Source organism: Ursus americanus, chromosome 6 (assembly GCF_024610735.1).
Source record: "Ursus americanus isolate L20-20 chromosome 6, mUrsAme1.1.p, whole genome shotgun sequence".
Taxonomy (NCBI): domain Eukaryota; kingdom Metazoa; phylum Chordata; class Mammalia; order Carnivora; family Ursidae; genus Ursus; species Ursus americanus.
Genome location: NC_142132.1, coordinates 30,043,349 through 30,063,503, shown reverse-complemented (window position 1 = coordinate 30,063,503; position 20,155 = coordinate 30,043,349). Strand labels below are relative to the sequence as shown.

General features: G+C 55.3%; 1 protein-coding gene across 1 annotated transcript in view; it reads right to left on the bottom strand.

Annotated features, from left to right (window-relative positions):
• Window positions 1-3,285: 3,285 nt before the first annotated feature.
• Window positions 3,286-20,155, bottom strand: part of RRP12 (ribosomal RNA processing 12 homolog) — a 28,118-nt gene continuing 11,248 nt past the window's right edge. Inside the window, exons 13-34 of the mRNA XM_045784967.2 lie at window positions 18,887-19,001; window positions 17,737-17,879; window positions 17,401-17,522; window positions 16,472-16,536; window positions 16,220-16,382; window positions 15,620-15,774; window positions 15,301-15,368; window positions 14,654-14,747; window positions 13,917-14,075; window positions 13,705-13,785; window positions 13,375-13,480; window positions 13,042-13,149; window positions 12,370-12,527; window positions 10,933-11,024; window positions 10,585-10,749; window positions 10,291-10,463; window positions 9,934-10,071; window positions 7,655-7,704; window positions 6,117-6,189; window positions 4,546-4,613; window positions 4,164-4,246; window positions 3,286-3,795 (exon numbers count right to left, since the gene is read on the bottom strand). Coding sequence (XP_045640923.2) covers window positions 3,693-3,795; window positions 4,164-4,246; window positions 4,546-4,613; window positions 6,117-6,189; window positions 7,655-7,704; window positions 9,934-10,071; window positions 10,291-10,463; window positions 10,585-10,749; window positions 10,933-11,024; window positions 12,370-12,527; window positions 13,042-13,149; window positions 13,375-13,480; window positions 13,705-13,785; window positions 13,917-14,075; window positions 14,654-14,747; window positions 15,301-15,368; window positions 15,620-15,774; window positions 16,220-16,382; window positions 16,472-16,536; window positions 17,401-17,522; window positions 17,737-17,879; window positions 18,887-19,001 — 2,482 coding nt within the window. The 3' untranslated portion in view covers window positions 3,286-3,692. The remainder of the gene's footprint in view (window positions 3,796-4,163; window positions 4,247-4,545; window positions 4,614-6,116; window positions 6,190-7,654; window positions 7,705-9,933; window positions 10,072-10,290; window positions 10,464-10,584; window positions 10,750-10,932; window positions 11,025-12,369; window positions 12,528-13,041; window positions 13,150-13,374; window positions 13,481-13,704; window positions 13,786-13,916; window positions 14,076-14,653; window positions 14,748-15,300; window positions 15,369-15,619; window positions 15,775-16,219; window positions 16,383-16,471; window positions 16,537-17,400; window positions 17,523-17,736; window positions 17,880-18,886; window positions 19,002-20,155) is intronic.

Here is a 20,155-nt window from a genome sequence, read left to right as displayed (position 1 = left end):
TAGAACAAAGAGCAGTCATCACGTCACTTTCTAAATACTGCTTTGCACATGATCCAGCATCGAGTGATGGCCTTACACTCCTGTGTATGTCAAGGAGCAACATACTTCTGGGCTCAAAGATTCTTTGTAAACAAACTGACCTACGTCCACTGGGAAGACGTTTAAACTGGGCCACCGAAAACAGTGTTTATCGGGTGCTTATACCGGTAGAGTAAAAAGTTCGTGATAGTCAAGTGCAACTAAACTTGTATTTTAAAAACTCTATTTTTGTATCAAAAAAACCCTCATGTGGGCCTCAGAGGGGAGGGGGGTGGGGGAATGGGATAGGCCGGTGATGGGTAGTAAGGAGGGCACGTATTGCATGGTGCACTGGGTGTTATACACAACTAATGAATCATCGAGCCTTACATCGGAAACCGGGGATGTACTGTATGGTGACTAACAATATTAATATAATAAAAAATCATTAAAAAAAAACCCTCATGTATTAAAAAACAGGAATGAAATATATAGTTGATACAGCTGATCCCCAAAGAATATGGGGGTTAGGGGTACTAACCCCTGTTCAGTCCAAAATCCACATACAATTTTTGACTCCTTCAAAACTTAACTACTAACAGCCTACCGTTGACCAGAGACTTACTGATAACACAGTTGAATAACACATACAGTACTGCCAGGGTTATACACTGTAGTACAATAAAGCAAGCTAAAGAAAATGCTAGTAAGAACATCATAAGGAAGAGGCGCCTGGGTGGCTCAGTTGGCTAAGCGTCTGCCTTTGGCTCGGGTTGTGATCTCGGGGTCCTGGGTTTGAGCCCCGCGTCTAGCTTGCTGCTCAGTGGAGAGTCTGCTTCTCCCTCTGGCCCTCCCTCACCTGTGCTCTCTCTCTCAAATAAATAAATAAATCTTAAAAAAAAAAGAACATCATAAGGAAGAGAAAGCACATATATAGTACCGTGCTATATTTATCAAAAACAATCCGGGCGCCTGGGTGGCAGTCAGTTAAGCATCTGACTCTTGGTTTCGGCTGGGGTCATGACCTCATGGGTTGTGAGATCAAGCTCTGCAATCGCGGTGAGTCTGCTTGAAGATTCTGCCTCTGCCCCTCCCCCCACTCCTGCTCTCTCATTATCTCTCTCAAAAAATAAATATTAAAAAAAAAAATCCACGTCTAAGCGGACCTGTGCATTTCAAATCTGTGTTGCTCCAGGGTCAACTGTACTAGGATTCACAGTGAGAATTTGGTGGAAGGATTTTCTAGCTCCTGCTTTTACTCTTCTATTTTTTCTAAATGTTCTGTGAATCTTTATAACTTTTACAGTGAAATAGAGAATACAATTTCCTAAGTTACCGTATGACAAAACATAAGCAAGCACGAAGAAGAATGAACACGGAGACCACCTGATTATTGCACGTGACTTTCTCACATGTTGCAAATAGTACAGGAAACACGATGAAGCATGCGGACTGGGGCAGGCGTGCAAAGACAACAGCGGACCCAAGACGGCGGCCCCTGCCAGGAGTGAAGTTCAAGAGCCTTCGCCGCCAGGCCCACTGCCACCGTCCCGAGAAGCTGCATTTCCCAGAAAGGGCTGAGGTCGTTTTAACCAGACACGCCTGTGTCCACAGGCATCAGGATGGGGGGACACGAACGGACTGCCTCTGTAAACCCCGCGGCCGCACGCCTCCTTGGCCAACACAAGGGTTGCTGTTTTGGTGCAGTCAGGCAGGCTGTGTTCTGCCTTCCACTTCTGAGAAGGAATAGAGGAGGGACCCCAGAAAAGCCAGAAGTCTGATTTAGACTTCGCCAAAAGCGTAACAAACTTAAAGTAGTAGATTTGGATCTTGGCGGAGGCCCTCAGCTTTTTTAGTTGTCCGGAAACTCAGTGAGCCTTGTGTTAAGTACCCCCAATTCCCCTTCACCCCCACAATTGGAACAAAAGCAGCACTGACTTTCACAACAAATGTTTCAAGCACCTTAAGTTTCTGGGGCAGATTAATGCTTGCCTCCACTTTAAGATAATTTGCATTTGAAGTCTACTTCCACAAGAATCTGGAATTCAGCATATCAGCAACACCAAGCTTTGTAGTCACCTGCTCCAGCCCCACCTTTGAAAGAAAACGAAGGTCCTTGAGAAGCACGGTATAGTAAGCAAGTTGGCTTCAAACTTTTCGTACAAGACATCAACATTGGGCGATCGGCTCATCCCCATTCCTACTCTCACGGAGCGTCCTACTGCATATGGCTAATTTCCCGAGAAAGGAAATAGGAAAGGGCTGCGATAGGCCTAATTTGTCCCAAAGTGTAACTACAAGGGGGTCTCAGTTAGACCACCTCTGCAAATCTCTAATAGCCACCTCTTGCAACCACCTTCCTTGCTCTCCAAGCCCAGACTTTCTGTGAACAGGCATGTAAAGAGCGCCACCTCTGGGTGAAGTGTGGTTCCTCTCCACTTCCTAGCCCCCAAATCACTAAGAGGAAATGCCCTCATTTAGGGGTCAATGGATCAAATCAAGACTGGAGCTCCCTTAGAGGATGAACAGAACTGTGCACAGGGCCTCCTGGGAGCATTATCAGAGCCGAGGGCATGAAACTAGAATGGAAACTATTGAGTATGTGGGGGTGGGGGAGAATTTGACATGAGTAAAGCTATGGATCAAATGCCAGGGTACAAGTCCTCCTGTTGGGAATAGCCCTGGGGTTCCTTGCTTCTTGACGCCTGTTGGGAAAGCACACACAGGGGTCCCCTGGCCGATAAAGTGACCTCAGGGGCAGTGGGAGGTCAGCACTACTCCCTCTGCTCCAGACCAACAAAGCTCGATAGCGAGAATCATGCTGCTCTTTGCACAACTGTCCACTTGGCAGGAAAAACAGGACATGACGATCAGGGAGGCAGGTGATCCAGCTGCGCTCGGTGCTCAGGGGGGGCTCAGTAAACACTTCAGTGAATCAGCGAACAAGGCCGCTGGGAGAAAGCTGTGCACGGGACAGCCTGGGGCAGCCAGTGCCGTAGCTCTAAGCCACTCTCAGCCGTGCTACAGACCGGCCCCAGAGCATTCACAAATGTCACCTTCTGACTGGGGCTGTAAAGTGAAGCCAGGGAGATCTCCTGACACAGGTGGGTGTCCCTGGGCAAGTTCTAAGGCCTGACCCAGGGCTACGGGCAATGCCTTAGACCAGATGCCGGGCCTCGCCAAGAAGCGGTCAAGCTACTGTTGCCGATAGCTGGAAGCGGTTCTTGGCCCTGGAGGGGTAGGTGATAAACACAGTGTTTCTAGGGATAATGCATGGTGGTGCATGTTTATTCTACATCTGGTCACAGCACATCTTACACACCCAGACCACAGTCACGCTAAGTGCCACATGGCTGCAAGCGGCTGGAAGAAATGGAAACTGCTCTGGTACACATGGCCACTCTGGGCAGAAAGCATAGCGGCCTCACTGGCCTACTTGGAGGCAGGGGGAGCCCATTCCCATCTCTAGGCCCTAGGGACATCTCTGAACAAGATTCCAGTTTGGAGCTTCCAAAATCCTGGGTGCCTCTCTGAAAGCCAAGCCCTGTCCAACAAGTCATTCTGAGTCCAGGCTGTGCCAGAACCTCGAGCATCTGGAGCTGATGTCAAAGCAGCTTGGGAGCTGCAGAGGGACCTCAGGCTGGATCCCAGAGCAGCTCTGGGGGCCCTGGGGTTCAGGGCCGACGATCCTTTCTGCGGAGTTTGTGTCCCACCTGGGATCCCCGCTGGGCAGCTTTCACCAGGCCTTTAAACTGTCCCTGCAGCTTCACCTTCTTCCTGCAGGGAAAGGAACAGAAGGGTCACGTCTCCCTGAAGACAGGCGGCCCCCCTCACCATGATGTTGAAAGATGGCTCCCCCAGCATCAGGAGGAGTAGGGGGGGAAGGGCACTGCCTGAGAGTGGGCAGCATGAGGTCTGCATAGACCAGGCGCTCCCCTGCTTGGAGGAGCAGTTCAAGTTGACACCACACGTGCGTACCAATGATGTGAAGACGTACACTGAAAAGTGAAAATAAAAAACCGGGAAACACTTGAGCCATTAAGTTGTGAGTTTAATGAGAAGGAGACCCTCCCCTATTTGGAGTACTGAGCTCCCCATCCCCATGCTTACCATGCCAGCCCGACCCCGCATGGCCCAGCACGTACCTGCGGTTGAGCTTGGTTCTGTTGAGAGGGATGTAGGCATAGGGGTCGAGCCGACCTTTCTTCTTCACGTCACCCTTTGCTTTCTGCTCAGCCGGAGAAACAGAATCAGCTAGGAGTACAGGGTTGCCCTTCCTCCCTGCTCCTGACTTAACAGGGCCCATGTCCTCCCCTTCACTCTGTGCCTTGGTGGCAGGTACCAAAGGGCCCCTGTAGCCCTGGAATGCCACCCAACAAAGGTGTGGACTTTAGATGCTGACAAGTCCCCGGTGGGCCCCTCGGTGTGGCCTGAGTCTGGCTCCACAAGGGTGCCTCTCCAGAAGGGTGATGGGCACAGCTGCCCTCGTCCTTTCCCAGGGGTTCTGTCCCTACCCATGCCTCTTACCTTGGCTTTGTATTCGGCCCCAGGTGTGGCCTTCTTGGCCACAGGACGATGGATGCCAGAGCCTCCAGCTAGAGGGGGAACACAGAGGCCACGGATCAGGCAAAGGCAGGGCAGCTTCCTCCCAGGAGAAGGCAGTGGGTACCTTCTCTTTGCAGAGCTGCCGGGGAGCAGACAAATTAAGGCCAGCAACCGGCTCTGTCCCCTAGCAAGCAAGGACAAAGACCTTCCTCGAGAAGGGACTGTCCAGTGGCTGACAGTTTAGACCAGTGGTCTCTTCAGGCGGCCCTGAAGGTGCAGAGACCGATCAGCGACCTCTGAGAACATACACCTTCTCCACTAATATGAACCACCCCCCAGTGTCCACAGCTCAATGTGCCCTGTTTGTTCTGGGAGAAAGAACACAGGCTTTGAGGTCACACAGACCCAGATTCAACTCCCTGCTGAACCATGACCGGCTGTAACCTCAGCAAGTCTCTGAATTCTGGCGCTTGTAACCTCGTCTGTAAAACGAGGTACTTGAGGCTTCAGCACACTCGGGCTTCACACCAACACAGACAGAAACGCAGCTCTCGTCCCACTGTACAGACTAGAGAACTGCGGGCACAAAAACCCAGGTGCTTCTGAGGTCCCTTAGCATTTCCAGTCTGGATTTTCACTCATGGATGGAGTCCTACAACGATGACTCGGAGGACTCTCTGAGATGATCCGCAGGAACCCCACTTCTTTCACAGGTGAGAAACTAGAAGCTCAGAGAGGCAGCAGGACTGGGCCAAGTTAGCCTCATGGCTAAGAGCAAGCAGTCCTGACCCCGGGCCGCCTCCACACCGTCCGGCTCCGCACCGCACCACCTCAGAGCAGAGGTGAACTGCGCGCTGGCCTGTGAGGCCACAGAGGAAGAAGTCATGAGGCTCTCTAGCTGGGTTAGGATGCTGTAAGGCTCCGAGGACACACCTGCTCCTGGGACTGGGGACTCTCTACAGAAGCCCCTGTCCCTCCAGATGCACAGCAGGGGCTCTGCTGCGGGGACTCGAAGCCAGGGGCTGCCCTTGGGGGAAGGAGGCAGAGGTGAGTCAGAGACCTCCCCTGGCCGTGGGCAGCCACGTTGGAGCTCTAGCAGCTGCTCTGGGGAAAGGATCGACTTAGGGGACCAGAGACAAATGTGTAGGGGAACCCCCTGGGAGGGCCCAAACCAGACCCTCCCAGCTGCCACCCTCCAATCAGGCTAAGGTGGTCTCCCCAAACCCAGCCTGACTCAGGGGTGGACAAGAGAGGCAGACACCTCCCAGGAAAAGGGGTGTGTTGCAAGCCTCATGCAAGGCCTAGGTGGGTGGGATAGAGATGGGGCTCAGGGGCTCCCTGGAAGGACTGGAGGTTCCGTGCATAGATCTCCTGACCCCCAGGCCCCGACACTCTCAGCCCCAGCCCAGTCTTGGGTGACATATCAGGCAATCTTTGTCGGTCTGACTGACTGCAATGGGGCCATGCAAACTCGTGGCTCTGCCTGCAACTCCCCTGTCTAATGTGGGGGAAAGGGAACACAGTGTCCCAAGAGAGAAGCGTGGAGGCCTCACCTTGGTATCGTGGAGGCATCTCCAGCTCCTCGTCGTCAGCCTCCATCTGATGCTTAAGCTTCTGGTGTTTCTTCTATAAAGTGGTGAGCAAAGGTCATTCACAAAGGTATACAATCATCCTCACTAATGTTCACAGTAAAAGCAAGAACCTGAGTTAGCAGGAAAGGTTCTCTGCCAAGCACTCCACCCCCCACTTACAGATGAGAACACCAAGGCTCAGAGAGGGTAAGGAACTGTCCAAGATCACACAGCTAGACAGCACAGAAGCAAGGTTCCAGCCAAGGCCCTGACTGCATACTCATCTGGCTGCTTCACACAGAACTCCTGTTCCAGGGTTCCGAGTGCCTGTCCGGGCATCTTAACCTAAGCTTACGCTTCAGTTCAGAGGAGGCCTCCTGCCTCAGGGGTCTCTCAGACCCTCAGCTACCCTATGACCCCGTAACTCTCTGATCTTTTATGTCTGATTTTCATCCAGATCTCCAAACGGAATTCTGCATGGGTGCAATACTCTGATAACAAGGTCGCTCCTTGGGCACTGGAGGGAAGATGAACATTTGGCCAGGGATAGGGCGTTTGTGAATATGATAGTAACGAAAGCAGTAATTCGGGGAAAAGATCACCAGATACTATACTCAAGCGCTTGACATGTCCAATCTCATCAAGCCAGCCCAATAATTCTACAAGATTTACAGGTGAGGAACGGAGTTTGAAAGGTCAGGCTGAAGTTGGAATGGGACCCCAGGACCTGCGTCTTCACTACTAATACAGTATTCCCTGCTTAGGCAGCTGTCTCCCAAGAGGGACACTCAAGAAGGCTGGATGGGCTGGCTACAGTCTGAGAGAACAGAGAGGAAAGACACTGTTCCAAAATGCCCCCAGAAGTGCTGTACGCTGGGCTTGGGAGGGACAGTGAGAGGTTGAGCCCACATCACCCTCGCTGGTTCAGGTGGGGCAGGTGAGAGGCTGTACTCCATCCTGGGAGGTACCAACGGGGTTAAATTCTTGGGCTCAGGAGACTGGAAGGCCAGGGTTCAAATCCCTGTTCTGCACCTAACAACCCCTGTGACCTTGGGCAGGCTACTTACTTTCTGTAAGCCGCCTCTGGAAATGGGGATGATAAGAGTCCCCGTCACCCATGAGGACTAGGTGAGGTGACGCGTGGCGCCCTTTGCACTTCTCAGTGGTGGCTGCCCCTGGCCCATGCAGGAACCTACCCCTTGGAACACACAGGCCAGCTGCTGCCTTGCAGCTCGCATTGCATGTGCTCTCGGTGGAGAGAAGAAGGGCTTTGCTCTTCTTCCTTCAGCTGGAAAGCTCAGCTAACACGGAAGCATCGGGTGCTTCAGAGCCCCTCCCACGCCCCCCAGAGCAGTCACCCGTTACAGCCTCCGGCCCGCCCCCTACACATCCCTGCAAGGCTCTCCTGGGCATTCGGGAAGCAGGGAGGGTGGGTCCGTGTGCGGCCAGTGGGAGCAGGGGAATTAGGGCAAGATGGCTGAGAAGCTAAGGGCACAGCCCCCGGCAGAGGAAGTACTCACACTCCTGACACCCATGTCTTCCATCACGTCAGCCATCTCTTCATCTTCCCCTGGAACCAAAAGGAAGAGAGGCCTGTGAGCATGCAGGGAGCACCCCCGTCTGCCCAAGGCCCGCACACACTTCATCCTACCTCTTCCTGGCTCATCAGGCTGACAGAGCCGGCAACTCCGGCCCCAGAAAATCTGTGTCCTTCTGGGGGAGACAAGACCCCTGAACACCGAATGCCCCTTTATCTCTCCCATCCTAGGCCCCAGGGATGACGGCCCCTCAAGTAAGTGGTGATCCCACTTCCGAGACAGACACAGCTTATTCTGAGACCTTAAGAAATCCCTGGGTTTCCTGGGGAGTCAGGCACGTGCCAGCCTCACAGACGTTCCGCTTTGTCAGGAAGACAGCCTTGTTTTCCTACTTGAGAATCCTTTTTTTTTTGCCCTCTATGAGCTGAGCACTGTGAGGGAATGAGCCAAAGAAGTATGAACCAAGAAAATACACAGGCAACCAAAATAAAAATAGATAAAACTGACTATCACAAAATTGTAGAACTTCTGTGTGTCATAGACACAGCAGACTGAAAATGCACTCTAGTGAATGAATGAGAGAATGTATTTTCAAATCACACAAGAGATAAAGGGTTAATATGCAGACTACGTGAGGGCCTTCCACAACTCAACGACACAAAACAAACGTCTCAATCAGAATGAGCCACGGGTTTGCGTAGACAAAGGGGATTCTGCCACACGCTACAGCACGGGTGAGCCTTGCAGACACCATGCTAAGTGAAACACGCGGGTCACAGACAGACAGACAGTGCGTCATTCCACTTACATGAGGCACCTAGATTCGTACTCAGATTCAAACGATTAGAGACTGAGTCTGGAATGGTGACTGTCGGGGCGGGGGGTCCAGGAGCAGCTGCTGTTGAACGGGCACGGAGTGCCAGTTTTGTGGATGAAAAGGGTTGTGGAGATTGGTTGTAAGACAATGTGAACGTACTGAACACCAGTCCGTCGCATGCTCAAAAATGGTTCACGTGGGAAGTTTTATATTACATGTACTTTCCCACCATTGTTTAAAAAAGCTATTAGCTTAAAAGTATGAAACTGACCAGCTTGGGCAGGAGACACATTCAAGTGAAGTCAATCAACAAGCAAATAACGTCACAAGACAACCTGGGACGACGTGCCCCATGCTGGGCTGGTACCCAGGCTTGCCAGGTGCGCTGGGGGATGAGGCCAGACGCTGAGGGCCATGCACAGGCCACAGAAAAGCACTCGGCCTGGATCTTAAAGAAGCGGGGAGGCAGGAGGAGAAGGGAGCAAGGAGACTGGAACATAGAAAGCGGTGAGAGGGGACAGCGGTGGGACCGGATGGGGAACGAGTGTGGTCACCCTTCCGCCAAACACAGACACAGCTGTTCTGGTACCCACTTTGTCTACAACCATCTGAAGTAGGTACTGGTATGATGCCCATTTTGGAGTGAGGAAATTAAGGCACAGAGAGATTAGTGACTGTCCCCAGTCACACAGCAGGTAAGCTGGGTGCAGGGGGCACTGTGAGAACACTGGTTAGGAGGCTGCAGTGAGTCAAGGGCTCAGGGATCACGGCAGTGGGAACAAAAAAAAAAAAGAGGAAGGCACATAAATGTTAGAAGACATGCTTTCTGATCCAACGGATGACACAGGGGAGGGGGAGCAGGAAAGACTCCCCAGGACTGAGACTTCCCGCCAGAATGGCTCCCAGACTACAGGAGACCACGCAGTCGGGTACAGGGCAGGCTCTCTGAGCCTGGGACTTTCTACCTCTGAACGAGCTTCCAGGCTTCAGCCAAGTTTACATTAACAAAATGTAAACAAAAAACAAAAACCCCAAAACCCCCAAAAAACCACCTCCCCCCCAAAAAAAGGAAGAAGAGAAAAGAAAAAAATGGGAGAAAGGGGAGAAGGAAAGCAGCAGAACAGAATACAGGCCGACAAAGTGCGTCACGCGTGCTTAAGAGGAAGCTGGGCGTTTTGCAAGTTCTGTTTGAATTATATATGTATTGTATAAACGGCTAGCTTGCAATAGAAAGATTTCTTAATGTGGTCAAAAAAGTTTGAGAACTCAAAAAGTTTGAGGAAGTCACCTTAGCTCCAAAGCTCCTTCTATCTGTTGCTACCCACGCTCCCCAGCAAGCGGGCACTGAATGAATGAGTGAATGAACAAGGAGTGAATGAACGAACAAGCGAGTGCAGCCCTGCCCAGGCCAGAGCTGTGTCCCTAGAATGGACGATGGTCCCACCTTTCGTGCCTTCCTCTTCCTCCGTCTTAGCCGTGGCAGCATCGTCCTCCTCCTCCTCCCGGATGATGAGGCGGCCATCGGCGCTCACCTTGAAGCCGTGGTCCTTCTTCCTGCCCCGGCCGGGCCCGGGCTGTGTGGCTGGTGTGGCAGAGTCGGGCAGTGAGGAGGTGCCAGGTCAGCCTTAACCCACCCACAGCCTCATCCTAACCAACAAGACGGGCGCCAGCAGCTCAATGATGTGTGCGTGTGGTATCAAGGGGTGCCCACTGGCCTCTGTGGACGTCACCCCTGACCCCCGAACTTGGCACCAAGGCAAGCCTGTTTTCCAGGCTCATGTGCCAGCCACTTCTTGCTCACCTAGGACCCGCTGGGCCACCTTAGGGTCCAGGAAGTTGAGGGGCTCATCCCCGCCCCCCTCCTTCAGCCACGCCTGGCTCCTCTGTCGGGCCAGCCTCCGGCGCTCCTTGGCCTGGCTCCTTTCCTCCTCCTCTTCCTCCTCCTCCTCCGAGTCGGCCAAAATCTCCTCGATGCTAAGCACAGAGAAGCGGCACGTCAGGGTGTTCCCAGGAGAGGTGCGGGCAGCTGCGCATGACCTGGGCAGGTCGCGGGCTGAGGGAGACCGGGTCCCCAGGACACCACTACGGGTCTTACCTGTCGCCTTTGCCCTGGGCAGGCTCCTCGTCCTCCTCCTGCTGCTCCTCGTCCATGGCAGCCTGGTTCAGAGCACGGTGCCTCTTGGCGCGGGCCTCGGCTTTCCGAATGTTTACCAGGACTCTGTGGTACTCCTCAGGCAGCAGCCCCTTCACCAGCTCAAACCTGCAGGGCGACGAGGGGCTGGTGGGGCGCGCGGGCCAGAAAGCGCTCTCCGCAAGTAGGAGGGTTCGGCCAGAGCCCTTCCAGCCACAGGGGGCCTCGCCCCACCCCAGCCCCGCGCCCTCTCTGCAGACTCCGTGCGGGGACTGGAAGACCCTCAACTCCCCCTCGGTCCGGTGCACAGACCCGAACTTGCGGATGAACTTGGTGAACAGGTTCCGAAGCTTCATGCGGAAGTGCCGCCGCATGTCATCTGAAAGCTTCCCGATAGCTTCCATCTGCCGGGCAGAGCAGCGAGGGTTCAGGGGCGCCCTCCACCCCATCTGCCCTCTCATAGCAATGCAGACCAGGCATACAGCGAAGGGGTGAGGGTCAGCAGCAACCCTGTTCCTGGCCCACCCCTTGGTCCAACTGTGTTTCTGCGACGTGGGCAGACTTCCACCGTCCCCCTAAAGCCTCCTTTGTGACAATCCACGACCACCCTTCCGAGATTACAGCTTTAGTCTCGACAGCATCTGGCATCTCATCTGCGTTACCTCACTGAATCCTCAGAACCACCCCATGAGGCAGATCAATCATGACCCTCGTTTACAGATGAGGAAACTGAGGCGCAGAGAGTTAAGTGGCTGTTTCACGGCCAGGGGCAGCAGTCAGCCCAGGTCTCTCTGAAGCCATGGCCCACACTGTGCCCCAACACTGCCAGGCTCCTCTGGGTTCCACACATCCCTTCCACCACCCCGCATTCACCTTGGGCTGGACTATTCGCACACCTTCATTGGGTTTGGCTGGGACCCACGATTGGGTGGTGGATCTCACTCTCTGCAGCGTCTCCAGACAGGGCCCCAATGATCCTTTGAAAGGCTTTTGTAAATTCTCGGCACCCCATGACAGACTACTGCTCTAGCCCTTCTCATCTCTGGTCCCCAGTGAGGAAGCAGGCTACCTTGACCCCCACCTGCCCTTTCTTGCCTTGATCCAAGGCCAGATATGAAGATGAGAGGCAAGAGGGACCTGGAGGTCTGATGGGACCCTACCCAGCTGGAAGGGCAACACTGAGGCAGTGGAGGTAGTGGCCGGACAGACCCAACCAGTGGCACACCCTCGGTCCAGCTGAGGGGCCAGGACCCAACCCCGGAGGCTCTGCGGGCCCTTCTGGAGCCAGCGGGGCTGTCCAGAGGAGCTTCCTCGAACCCAGAAGGTCAAAATGCAAGCGGGGGTTAAAAAAGGGCCCACCAGGGGAGAGCCTGAGAGTCAGTTCTGAGCTTTACATTCTGGTCCCAAGGCCACTCTCTCTAGCACTATGACCTGGGAAACTCTCTGGTCTCTGTTTCTCCATCTGTAAAACAAGGTGGCCCTGCCTACTGGCGTTGGCCTGCAGGGCCCTTGCTTCCGTGGAGGGGGAGGGGGCGGCTCACAAGAGGCGGCCTGGCACCATGCCCCTTCCTCACTCCCACCGGGTATGCATTACCCGACCGGTCCCTTCCAGGGCTCCTGCGGGACCTGTTCCATGAGACAGTGAGCAGCTAAACACGTTTGGAACTTGCTGGCCTCAAGGCTCACTGCCTCCCTGCCGGCAGGCCATAGGCCAGGCTGCCACCCACCGAGGGGAAGGGGGGCACTTACCACCAGCGGCGCGTGCTTGGCCAGGCGCGCCACATCCATGACAACCACTGCCACCTTGATGAAGCCCAGTGCCGACTTGACCACGTCGCGGGTGCGGGAAGCCAAGAGCAAGCACACGTTCTCCAGCAGCTGCTCTACTGTGCTGGTCCCCATGAGACCTGGGGGGGACCAGAGGGCCACTGTCAGATACGCCTGGGGCCCCATCCGCACCCAAGATCCCTGTCAGGTCACATCAGTTGGGACTAACATTTGGGGCACTTCTGTGTGCCCAGCACGGTCCTAGTCACTCCCCACAGAATACAGCCAACCTGTGAGCAAGTCCTGTTTTTCTCCCCCATGTTAGAGATAAGAAATTGAGGTTCTAAGAGGTCCATAAACTTGCTCAAGGTCTCCCATGGTTGGTAAGAGGCAGAAGCAGGACTAACATCCGGACCCAGGACCTGACCTCCTCTGATCCACTCTGACAGTGGGACACAAGGCAGCTGCAGGTGGGCAGGAAAGATGACACGTGCAGCAGATGGGACAAGAGGTAGCCAGGCTTGGTTTTGGCTCTTCCTCCTCCCTCGAGGAAGAAGGTGGTAGCTACCCTGTTCTGATGATGACCTTGTTATGACCTTCTGGGCATTTTCCCACCCTGATGGCTCCCCAGGCCTTCAAAGAAGCACCATTCACCTTTAAACTCAAACAGGAGGTGGGTCAGGGCCAGGATGCTGCAGCTGACCATGGTCACAGCTCCCACGAGGCCAGGGTAGATCAGGACGAGGTAGCGCTGCAGGGCCTCTGGGAGGGTGAGACGAGGACAGTCACACGAAGGCAGAGCCACTCTGCACGCTGCACCTCGGGCCGCCCAGGGAAGGGGATTCCGGCCAGAGAGGAGCAGCCTGCCCAGCTCCAAAGCCAGGCAGCTCCCCCCACCTTTTCTCTTTGGCCAGTGGTTTGGAGGGGTGCCTCCCCAAGGCCGGTGAGCAGAGCGTCTACCCCAGCCCCGTGTCACCCACACCTCACCTTCTTGGTTTGGGCCAAACCGAAGGAAAGCGTGGCCCATCTCCACCAGCAGGGCAAAAGCGTTCTTCCGAGCACCCACCGAAACCTCCTTGGTACACAGGATCACCTGCCCAAACAACCCCTTGAACACGTGCTCCGGAGCTGGCCACCGCAGGACTGGGTGGTGGCCTGAGGCATAAGGGGGCAGGCAGGGGCACCCATGCTCCCAGGCAGAGAACCGAGGCACCCCTGACCCCCATGCTACTCTCCCCTGAACCTGACAGGTCCTCAGAAGCCACACTCCAAGGAACCCTTCAAGAAACACACACAGCCCCCTCCTGCACCCCTCACCTCCGGGACGAGGGCAGTGATGAACTCCTCATGCTCAGCTGACAGCTTCTTCACAATATGTATGAGGCACTTCAAACGGGGCTGCAGGGCAGGGGGGAAGGACAGTCAGGCCCCCTCAGTGCCACCTGTGCCCCTCAAGTTCCCTGTCTCGCGGGTGCTCCCCCCAGGCCCATCCTCCCGCGGGCAGCGCGCGGCTGCCTTGCAGGCCTCACCCTCTTGGCAGGCGAGGAAGTGCTCCGCAGCGAGTCCAGCAGGGTCGCCTTCAGGTCGTCCAGGTGGCTCTGCACAAAGCGGGCCCCGGGGCCCTGGGGGCTGGCGCACACCTCCTCCAGCACCCGGTAGGCCTTCTTCTGTACTCCGTGGGCCTTGCTCTGGGAGGGTGCATGGTGGGCAGGGGTGGGTGAGGAAGGGGACTCCGGGGTCCCCCATCCATCCACCCACCCCCCACTACCACTGTCCAACAACAGTCACAGAACAGCCAACATTAACTGTGACCAGCACCGGGAGAACTTGGGACCAGGGCCTGCCTCTGGAGCTCACGAGATCTGAGAGGGCCGGCAGAGCATGGGTGGGGAGGCTAACGCTGTGCTGGGCAGGAGATGCTGCAGGGAGAGAAGCCACCCCAGCCTCCACCCCTTTCCACTCACTGGCCTCAAGTGACGTTCATCCAGCAGCGCGAACTCCAGTGCCTGGCACGCACCAGGGCCCGTGTGCCCGCTCCCCTTTCTAGCTGGACCACTCCCCTCTCCCCTTCTTTGCCTGACTAACTCCTTGCCATCGCAAAGGAGCTCTGTTACTCCCCCTAGGACAGCTCTCCTGAGGTTAGGTGGCTCCAACCTGGACTTCTGTGTCCACCCAAATAGTCCAGACACGAAGACCGGTCCCGCCCTTCCAAGGAGTCCCCTTTCCCCAGGTGTGGTCACGCGGGACTCCAGCCTGCGTGGCTCACCTCTAGGTAGGGCCGGATGGTGGAGTACAGCCTGCTGATGGCGGCTTCATCCGCGTGAGGCGCCAAGGCCACGACCAGGTCCAACACAGACAGTCTGCTCAGGGCGGGAGACCAAGGACGGGCTTAGGGGGGCTAGAGAAGGGCACAGACTCAGTGTCTTCTATCTACCGGGCACAGAGTGGGAGAAGTCGGGGTGAGGAGGGCCAGGGGCCCTGAAGGAGCCTGTGAACAAGAATCACAGCTTGCACCCAGTGCAGCCATAAGGAACCAGGTGTGGTTCCAGGGCTTTCTGTGTGTTCAAGCCCTCGGTCCTCACTATAACCCTACTGCAGGTCTATTCTTGTGCCCATTTTCACAGATGAGGACAAAGACGGCACGGGGCACGTAAGTAACTTGTCCAAGGTCACGTATCTTATAACTAGTGGCGCTGGGATTTGAACCTGGGCAGTGCATCGCCAGGGTCCGCCTCCTTCCTAGCAGGCTCTAATGCCTCTCCAGGAAGAAGGAGCCAGTCAGGCTTCACCACAGAGCTGGGACATTCAATATCTCAAGACTTTCCTAAATAATGCCAGAGAGAAGACACAGGGTTTCTGCTCAACACACCCTCCGGCTCCCTGGGCCGCCCCAGCTCAAGCGGGGCATTTTACCTGGTGAAGTCAGAGCTAGTGGAGTCCAGAACCTTCTCACTGGCTTTTTCCAGGAAGCTGTTCACCAACTGGTAGCCCCAAGGGGATGAGAAGGAGGGAGTTGGTAAAGAGAGAAACACGGAGCAGGAGCAGATCGCAGAACTACACCCCTCCCCACACACACCTCCTTTAGAAGCCTCGTGACCCAGGTGCTGCTGGTATCTGGTGCCCTGTCCCCCAGGTGGCAGAGCCCAAGTGAGCCCTGGAGGGTGGGGCCTTTCCAACACACATACCCCAACACTCCCTCGACAGCATTCCTCCCTCCCCTCCACCAGCTCACCTGAGGGTCTGTAATGGTCAGGTAAGTTTTGACAGTTTCCAGCACAGCCCGGCGAGGGGCTGGGGTGTCTCCGGCTGCAACAGGCTGACCATATAGGTTGAAGAGGATTGGCAGAAAGTTCTTAGCAAAACGGCTCACCTCCACACGGTCAGTCTCTGGCAGAAGGACCAAAGTTTGCATAAAAGGGGCAGGAGTCAACCCCCACCTCAAAGGCTGTTAGCGCTGCAGCCCAGAGGCATCCTTTTGGAGGACTCGTGACAGGACCGGGAGCCCATGGATTTGGGGCTTCTCTGGGACAAGAGGTGCCCCCATGCTCTATGCTCCTCCATGGCTCTGTCCTCTGGGTCAGCCAAGAGCCAGCCACATGATACAGCTCTTAACATGGATTGGACAACACCCTGCTGCTGTCAGCACAGTGCGAGTAAAAAGAGAAAAGGGGCAGCTTTCAGTGTCCTACTAACTCCTTAGGGTCCCCAGCAGAAGCCCCAGGTCCTTGCAAAGCAACAGCTATGGCTCAGGCAGTGTGGCACAGCAGGCCAGGAGACCTGGGCCATCGCAACCATCCCCCTCCTCGCCTCCGGCCCCAGAGCCCACACATACCCGCCTCGCAGCCCTTGGTGATGAGGGTGCGCAGGGCCTGGCACACGGTGACCCTCAGGTCCGGGCGCTCACTGATGGCTGTGCCCAGTGTCCGCGCCAGCCCTTTGAAGGAGGCGGCCACGTCCTTGGGCTTTGTGCAGAACCCAGGCAGGAGGGTCCAGATCTGGGGAGGGGAGATGGTCACGAAGAGTGATGCCCAGCAACCCAGGCCCCTGGGCCATCCAACCCACGTCCCCCTGGCTGATCCCCTACCTGCCACTGGAGCGTATCGTAGATCTTGGACTCCACCGTCCTGCCCGCCTGCGCCAGATCCATTGCTGCGTGTGACACAAGGACACGGTGGGACCCCGGGCACCCTTCGGGCCAGCGGGCCTCATTTTTACCAAACCCAAAAGCCCAATAATGAGGAAAGGAATGTGGGTGATTTCTCCCTCCCCACAAATTGAAACATAGTACTTGTTCATTCTAAAAAAATGTGAAAGAGCTACATAAAACACGCAGTGGATGTCTCCTCGTAATCTTACGCCCCCAGGGACAGCCGCGACCTCTTTTGACTCCTTTACATTTCTTTAAACACACACGTTTTTAAGAATATAAACAGGACTGTGCTATACACATACCGTTCCGAAACCTGGTTTTACCCGACAATAAGGAGGCTAAGCGGTAGGCTGTGCGCGTGCCTACTGCATTCTGCGCTCGCACGGCAATTAGCGCTCTGAGTCCAGAGAAGGAGCGCGCCCAGAGGAGTGCATCGACCCCCCCAAAGTCACCCAACTGTGGTGTGGCTCTGCTGAGATCTGAATCTAATCCGTCCAATTCGCCATCTCCTAAATATGCCCGTTCCCGCGTAAGGCTTCCCTCTCTCCACGGTGGGGCTTTATCATAACTAAGTTCAGCAGAACTCTACTGAGGAACACGTAGGTTGTGTCACATTTTTACTAGGAAGGGCTCTGCATACATATAAGTTGTTGCGTACTTGTCTAATTATCTCCTCAGTAAGAGAGGAGGCCATCGCTGGCCTGCCTGGCGGTGCCTCTAAGCAAAGTGAGGGACAGCCTCCCTGAGGAAGGCCCTCAAGCACTGGCTGGCCACCTGCCTGGCAGAGGGACTCTGCCCAATGTCCTAGGAGCCCTTCCTGACCCCTTCTAGCCAAGGCTCCAGGACTAAGGTGGGGCCCATACCTTTGCTCTTCAGGGTGGTAGCCAAGGGTAAGAAATAGGTGGTGAAGAAACCAAGCCGCGTTTCCCGGACGTGGTCCCGGATGACAGGCAGCAGCCAGCTCCGTGGGAAATCCAGATTCTCCCTGGGGGGAGGCAGGGAGGGCCCGGTGAGGGCAGCAAACCCAGCAGCACATGGCCCGCCAAGCCGAGGAGCAGCTCCAGCCCTGCTGTGGCCTCTCCCGCTGACCCCCACGCAACACACAGAGACTTGCCGCAAAGGGCGAACACCTTGCTAAAGGAGAACAAGCCGCTGGCTCCCCCGGGGCTCATAAGGAAGCCAGCCCAAGGCGCACTTACTCAGAGCCATCAATTTCCAAAGGCACAGCCTCTAAAACCACCTCAGGGCCCATGCTGGCCACCGCGGCCCCCACTGCCTGATCCAGAGCTGCCGTGTGAGGGAAATGGGGGGAGAGGCGCAGGTCACACAGGGACTGGAGGCACTGGAGCAAAGAGACACGAGACGGTCCATCAAGGCGTGCTCACAGAGCAGGCACCCATAGCTGAGTCTGGGCCAAAGTCTCCAAGAGGGTCAGGTCAAGAGCACAGGCCCACGTTAAGCTCTAGGCCAGACATCACAAACCAATAGCCAAATAACCCACTGAGAAGTCTCACCCCTCCCCAATATCCTAAGAACTAAAAAAATTCTGTATTTATTAGTAACGGAAAAATCAGATTTTGTATACAAACATACATTTCCAGTTTGTCTTGAAAAATGGGAAACTCTGGCAAAGGGAAAAGACACACTCACGTGGGACAATTATCCAATCAGTAGACGCTGAGGAGTGGAAGCCCCCCAAGACAGAGCTGTGCCCTCTGGCCCACCACAGCCCCCCAGACCGCCCCCAGGGCCTCACTTGTAGGAAGCCAAGTTCATCAATCTAACCTATTGGGGGCCAGGCTTCTTGAGGAAGCCATTGCTGTCCCAGGGTGGCTCCTTTCTTCCCACCAACAATGGTGGGAGTCAGCGAAGGCCCCATGAGGCCGGGAGCTGCTGATGAGGGGTCTGGAGCCTCCCTCCCCAGCTGGGGAGGATCCCAAGGGGATCCCTGATCCTTAAATGGTTGACTCTGGGCTGCAGTATCTCCCTGGGACCTAAGGCTACTTAAAACACTATAATCCCTTGTTACAGGAAATTCAGAGAATTAAAAACGAAAGAAAGGGGTAGAGGTGAGGGAGAGTCACAGTGGTTTCCTACTCAAAGCCATCCACTCCAGCCAGGACTAGTGAGCAGTTACTGGCCGAGGCACCAGCGGAGGTCCCACCCCTCTTTTTGTTTCTCCCATGTTGGCTCAGACACCTTCCTGGAGACAGAGTGGCTGTGGGTGCCATTGGGGGTGTAACCTGGGGTAAAGTGCAGAAGTAACAGACATGTGACCACTCTAAGAGCCCACAGTCCAACAGCCCAGTCGCCACCTCCTGCCCTGGCCCCAGCAGCTCTGCAGCTCACCTTCTTCATCACAGGATGGGCCTGCTTCCCACATGCCTGGAAGAAGACACACAGCAGCTGCAACACGCAGCTCCACGCCGCGTGGAATTTGTACGTCAGGCCTTCCTCCACTGCCCTGCCACGGGAACAGACAGTCAGGGCCAAGCTCATGCTCACCTGGGCTGCAGTCAGGAAGTCAATGGCTGCCACCATGGGCTACAGACCACCAGCTGGCCAGTAAGCATGGAGCCCCAGGAAAGGCCAAGGGGGAGAGCTAGCATTTTTGATGCAGCCCCTGTGCTGAGTTTCATTTATGTAATCCTACTGCTTAAAGAAAATTCTGAGATACAGTGTTTCTTCCATCTTCAGATTAGGACACTGAGACCCAGAGAGATGAAAAAACCTGCCAGGGTCACTGTGCTAGTGGCCATACTGGGCCTCCAAAGCCCATGCTTGGTCACCGTCTCATGCTTTCCCGATCTGACCCAAGATGCGATGCCAGGGTAGAGGAGGTGGTCTGGGCTGAGTGGGGAGCGTGGCACCAGGCTGGCTCTACCTCCCAGCCTCCTGGAGATTTGAGGCAAGAATGGCCAATAGGGGTGAATGTGGGGAAATGGGTGAGCTAGAGGTGGGGGTGGCTCTGTTTCTGAGTTTTCCTGAAACTTCATCATAGATGCATCCACAGGTGACAGGCCCATTTCCTCACAAGGAGCAGTACCCAAAGCACCACACCTTGGAGCCGAGCACACAGACCCAGAGGAGACACCACGGATCCTAGCTCCTTTCCTGGGACCACTCCGGTGTCTGTGGTGCCCCGAGGCTCCTCGCTGGCTGCAGGGAGGGCGAGGATGGTCAGTGGCCATGTCTGTGAATGGCTGCTCTTGCAGGTGTGGAGGGCAGCACAGCACGTGAACAAGAGTGGGCTGTGCTGTCAGGCCGCCACTTCCTAGTTGGGTGACCTCAGCTTGCCCATCTTTAAAGTGGGGGTCAGTACGTATCTCCTAAAACCACAAAGACTAATAGTAGTTTTTACTCACTGAGTGTTTTACTACGTGCCGGATACAGTTCAGAGAACTTTACACACACTCCCTCATTTAATCCTCACCTCCATCAATCACCTTCGACTGATGAGGACCCTGGGGTATTTAGACATGGAGGACATGGAAGAACTTGCCCCAGATGACTGGCTGAGTCCACACTCATGAGCATCACATGAAGGCACCTGGAATGTGGCCGGTGCTCGAATCAACAGCAGCTGCTCTGGCACTGCGCACGTGCCCACAGTAAGTG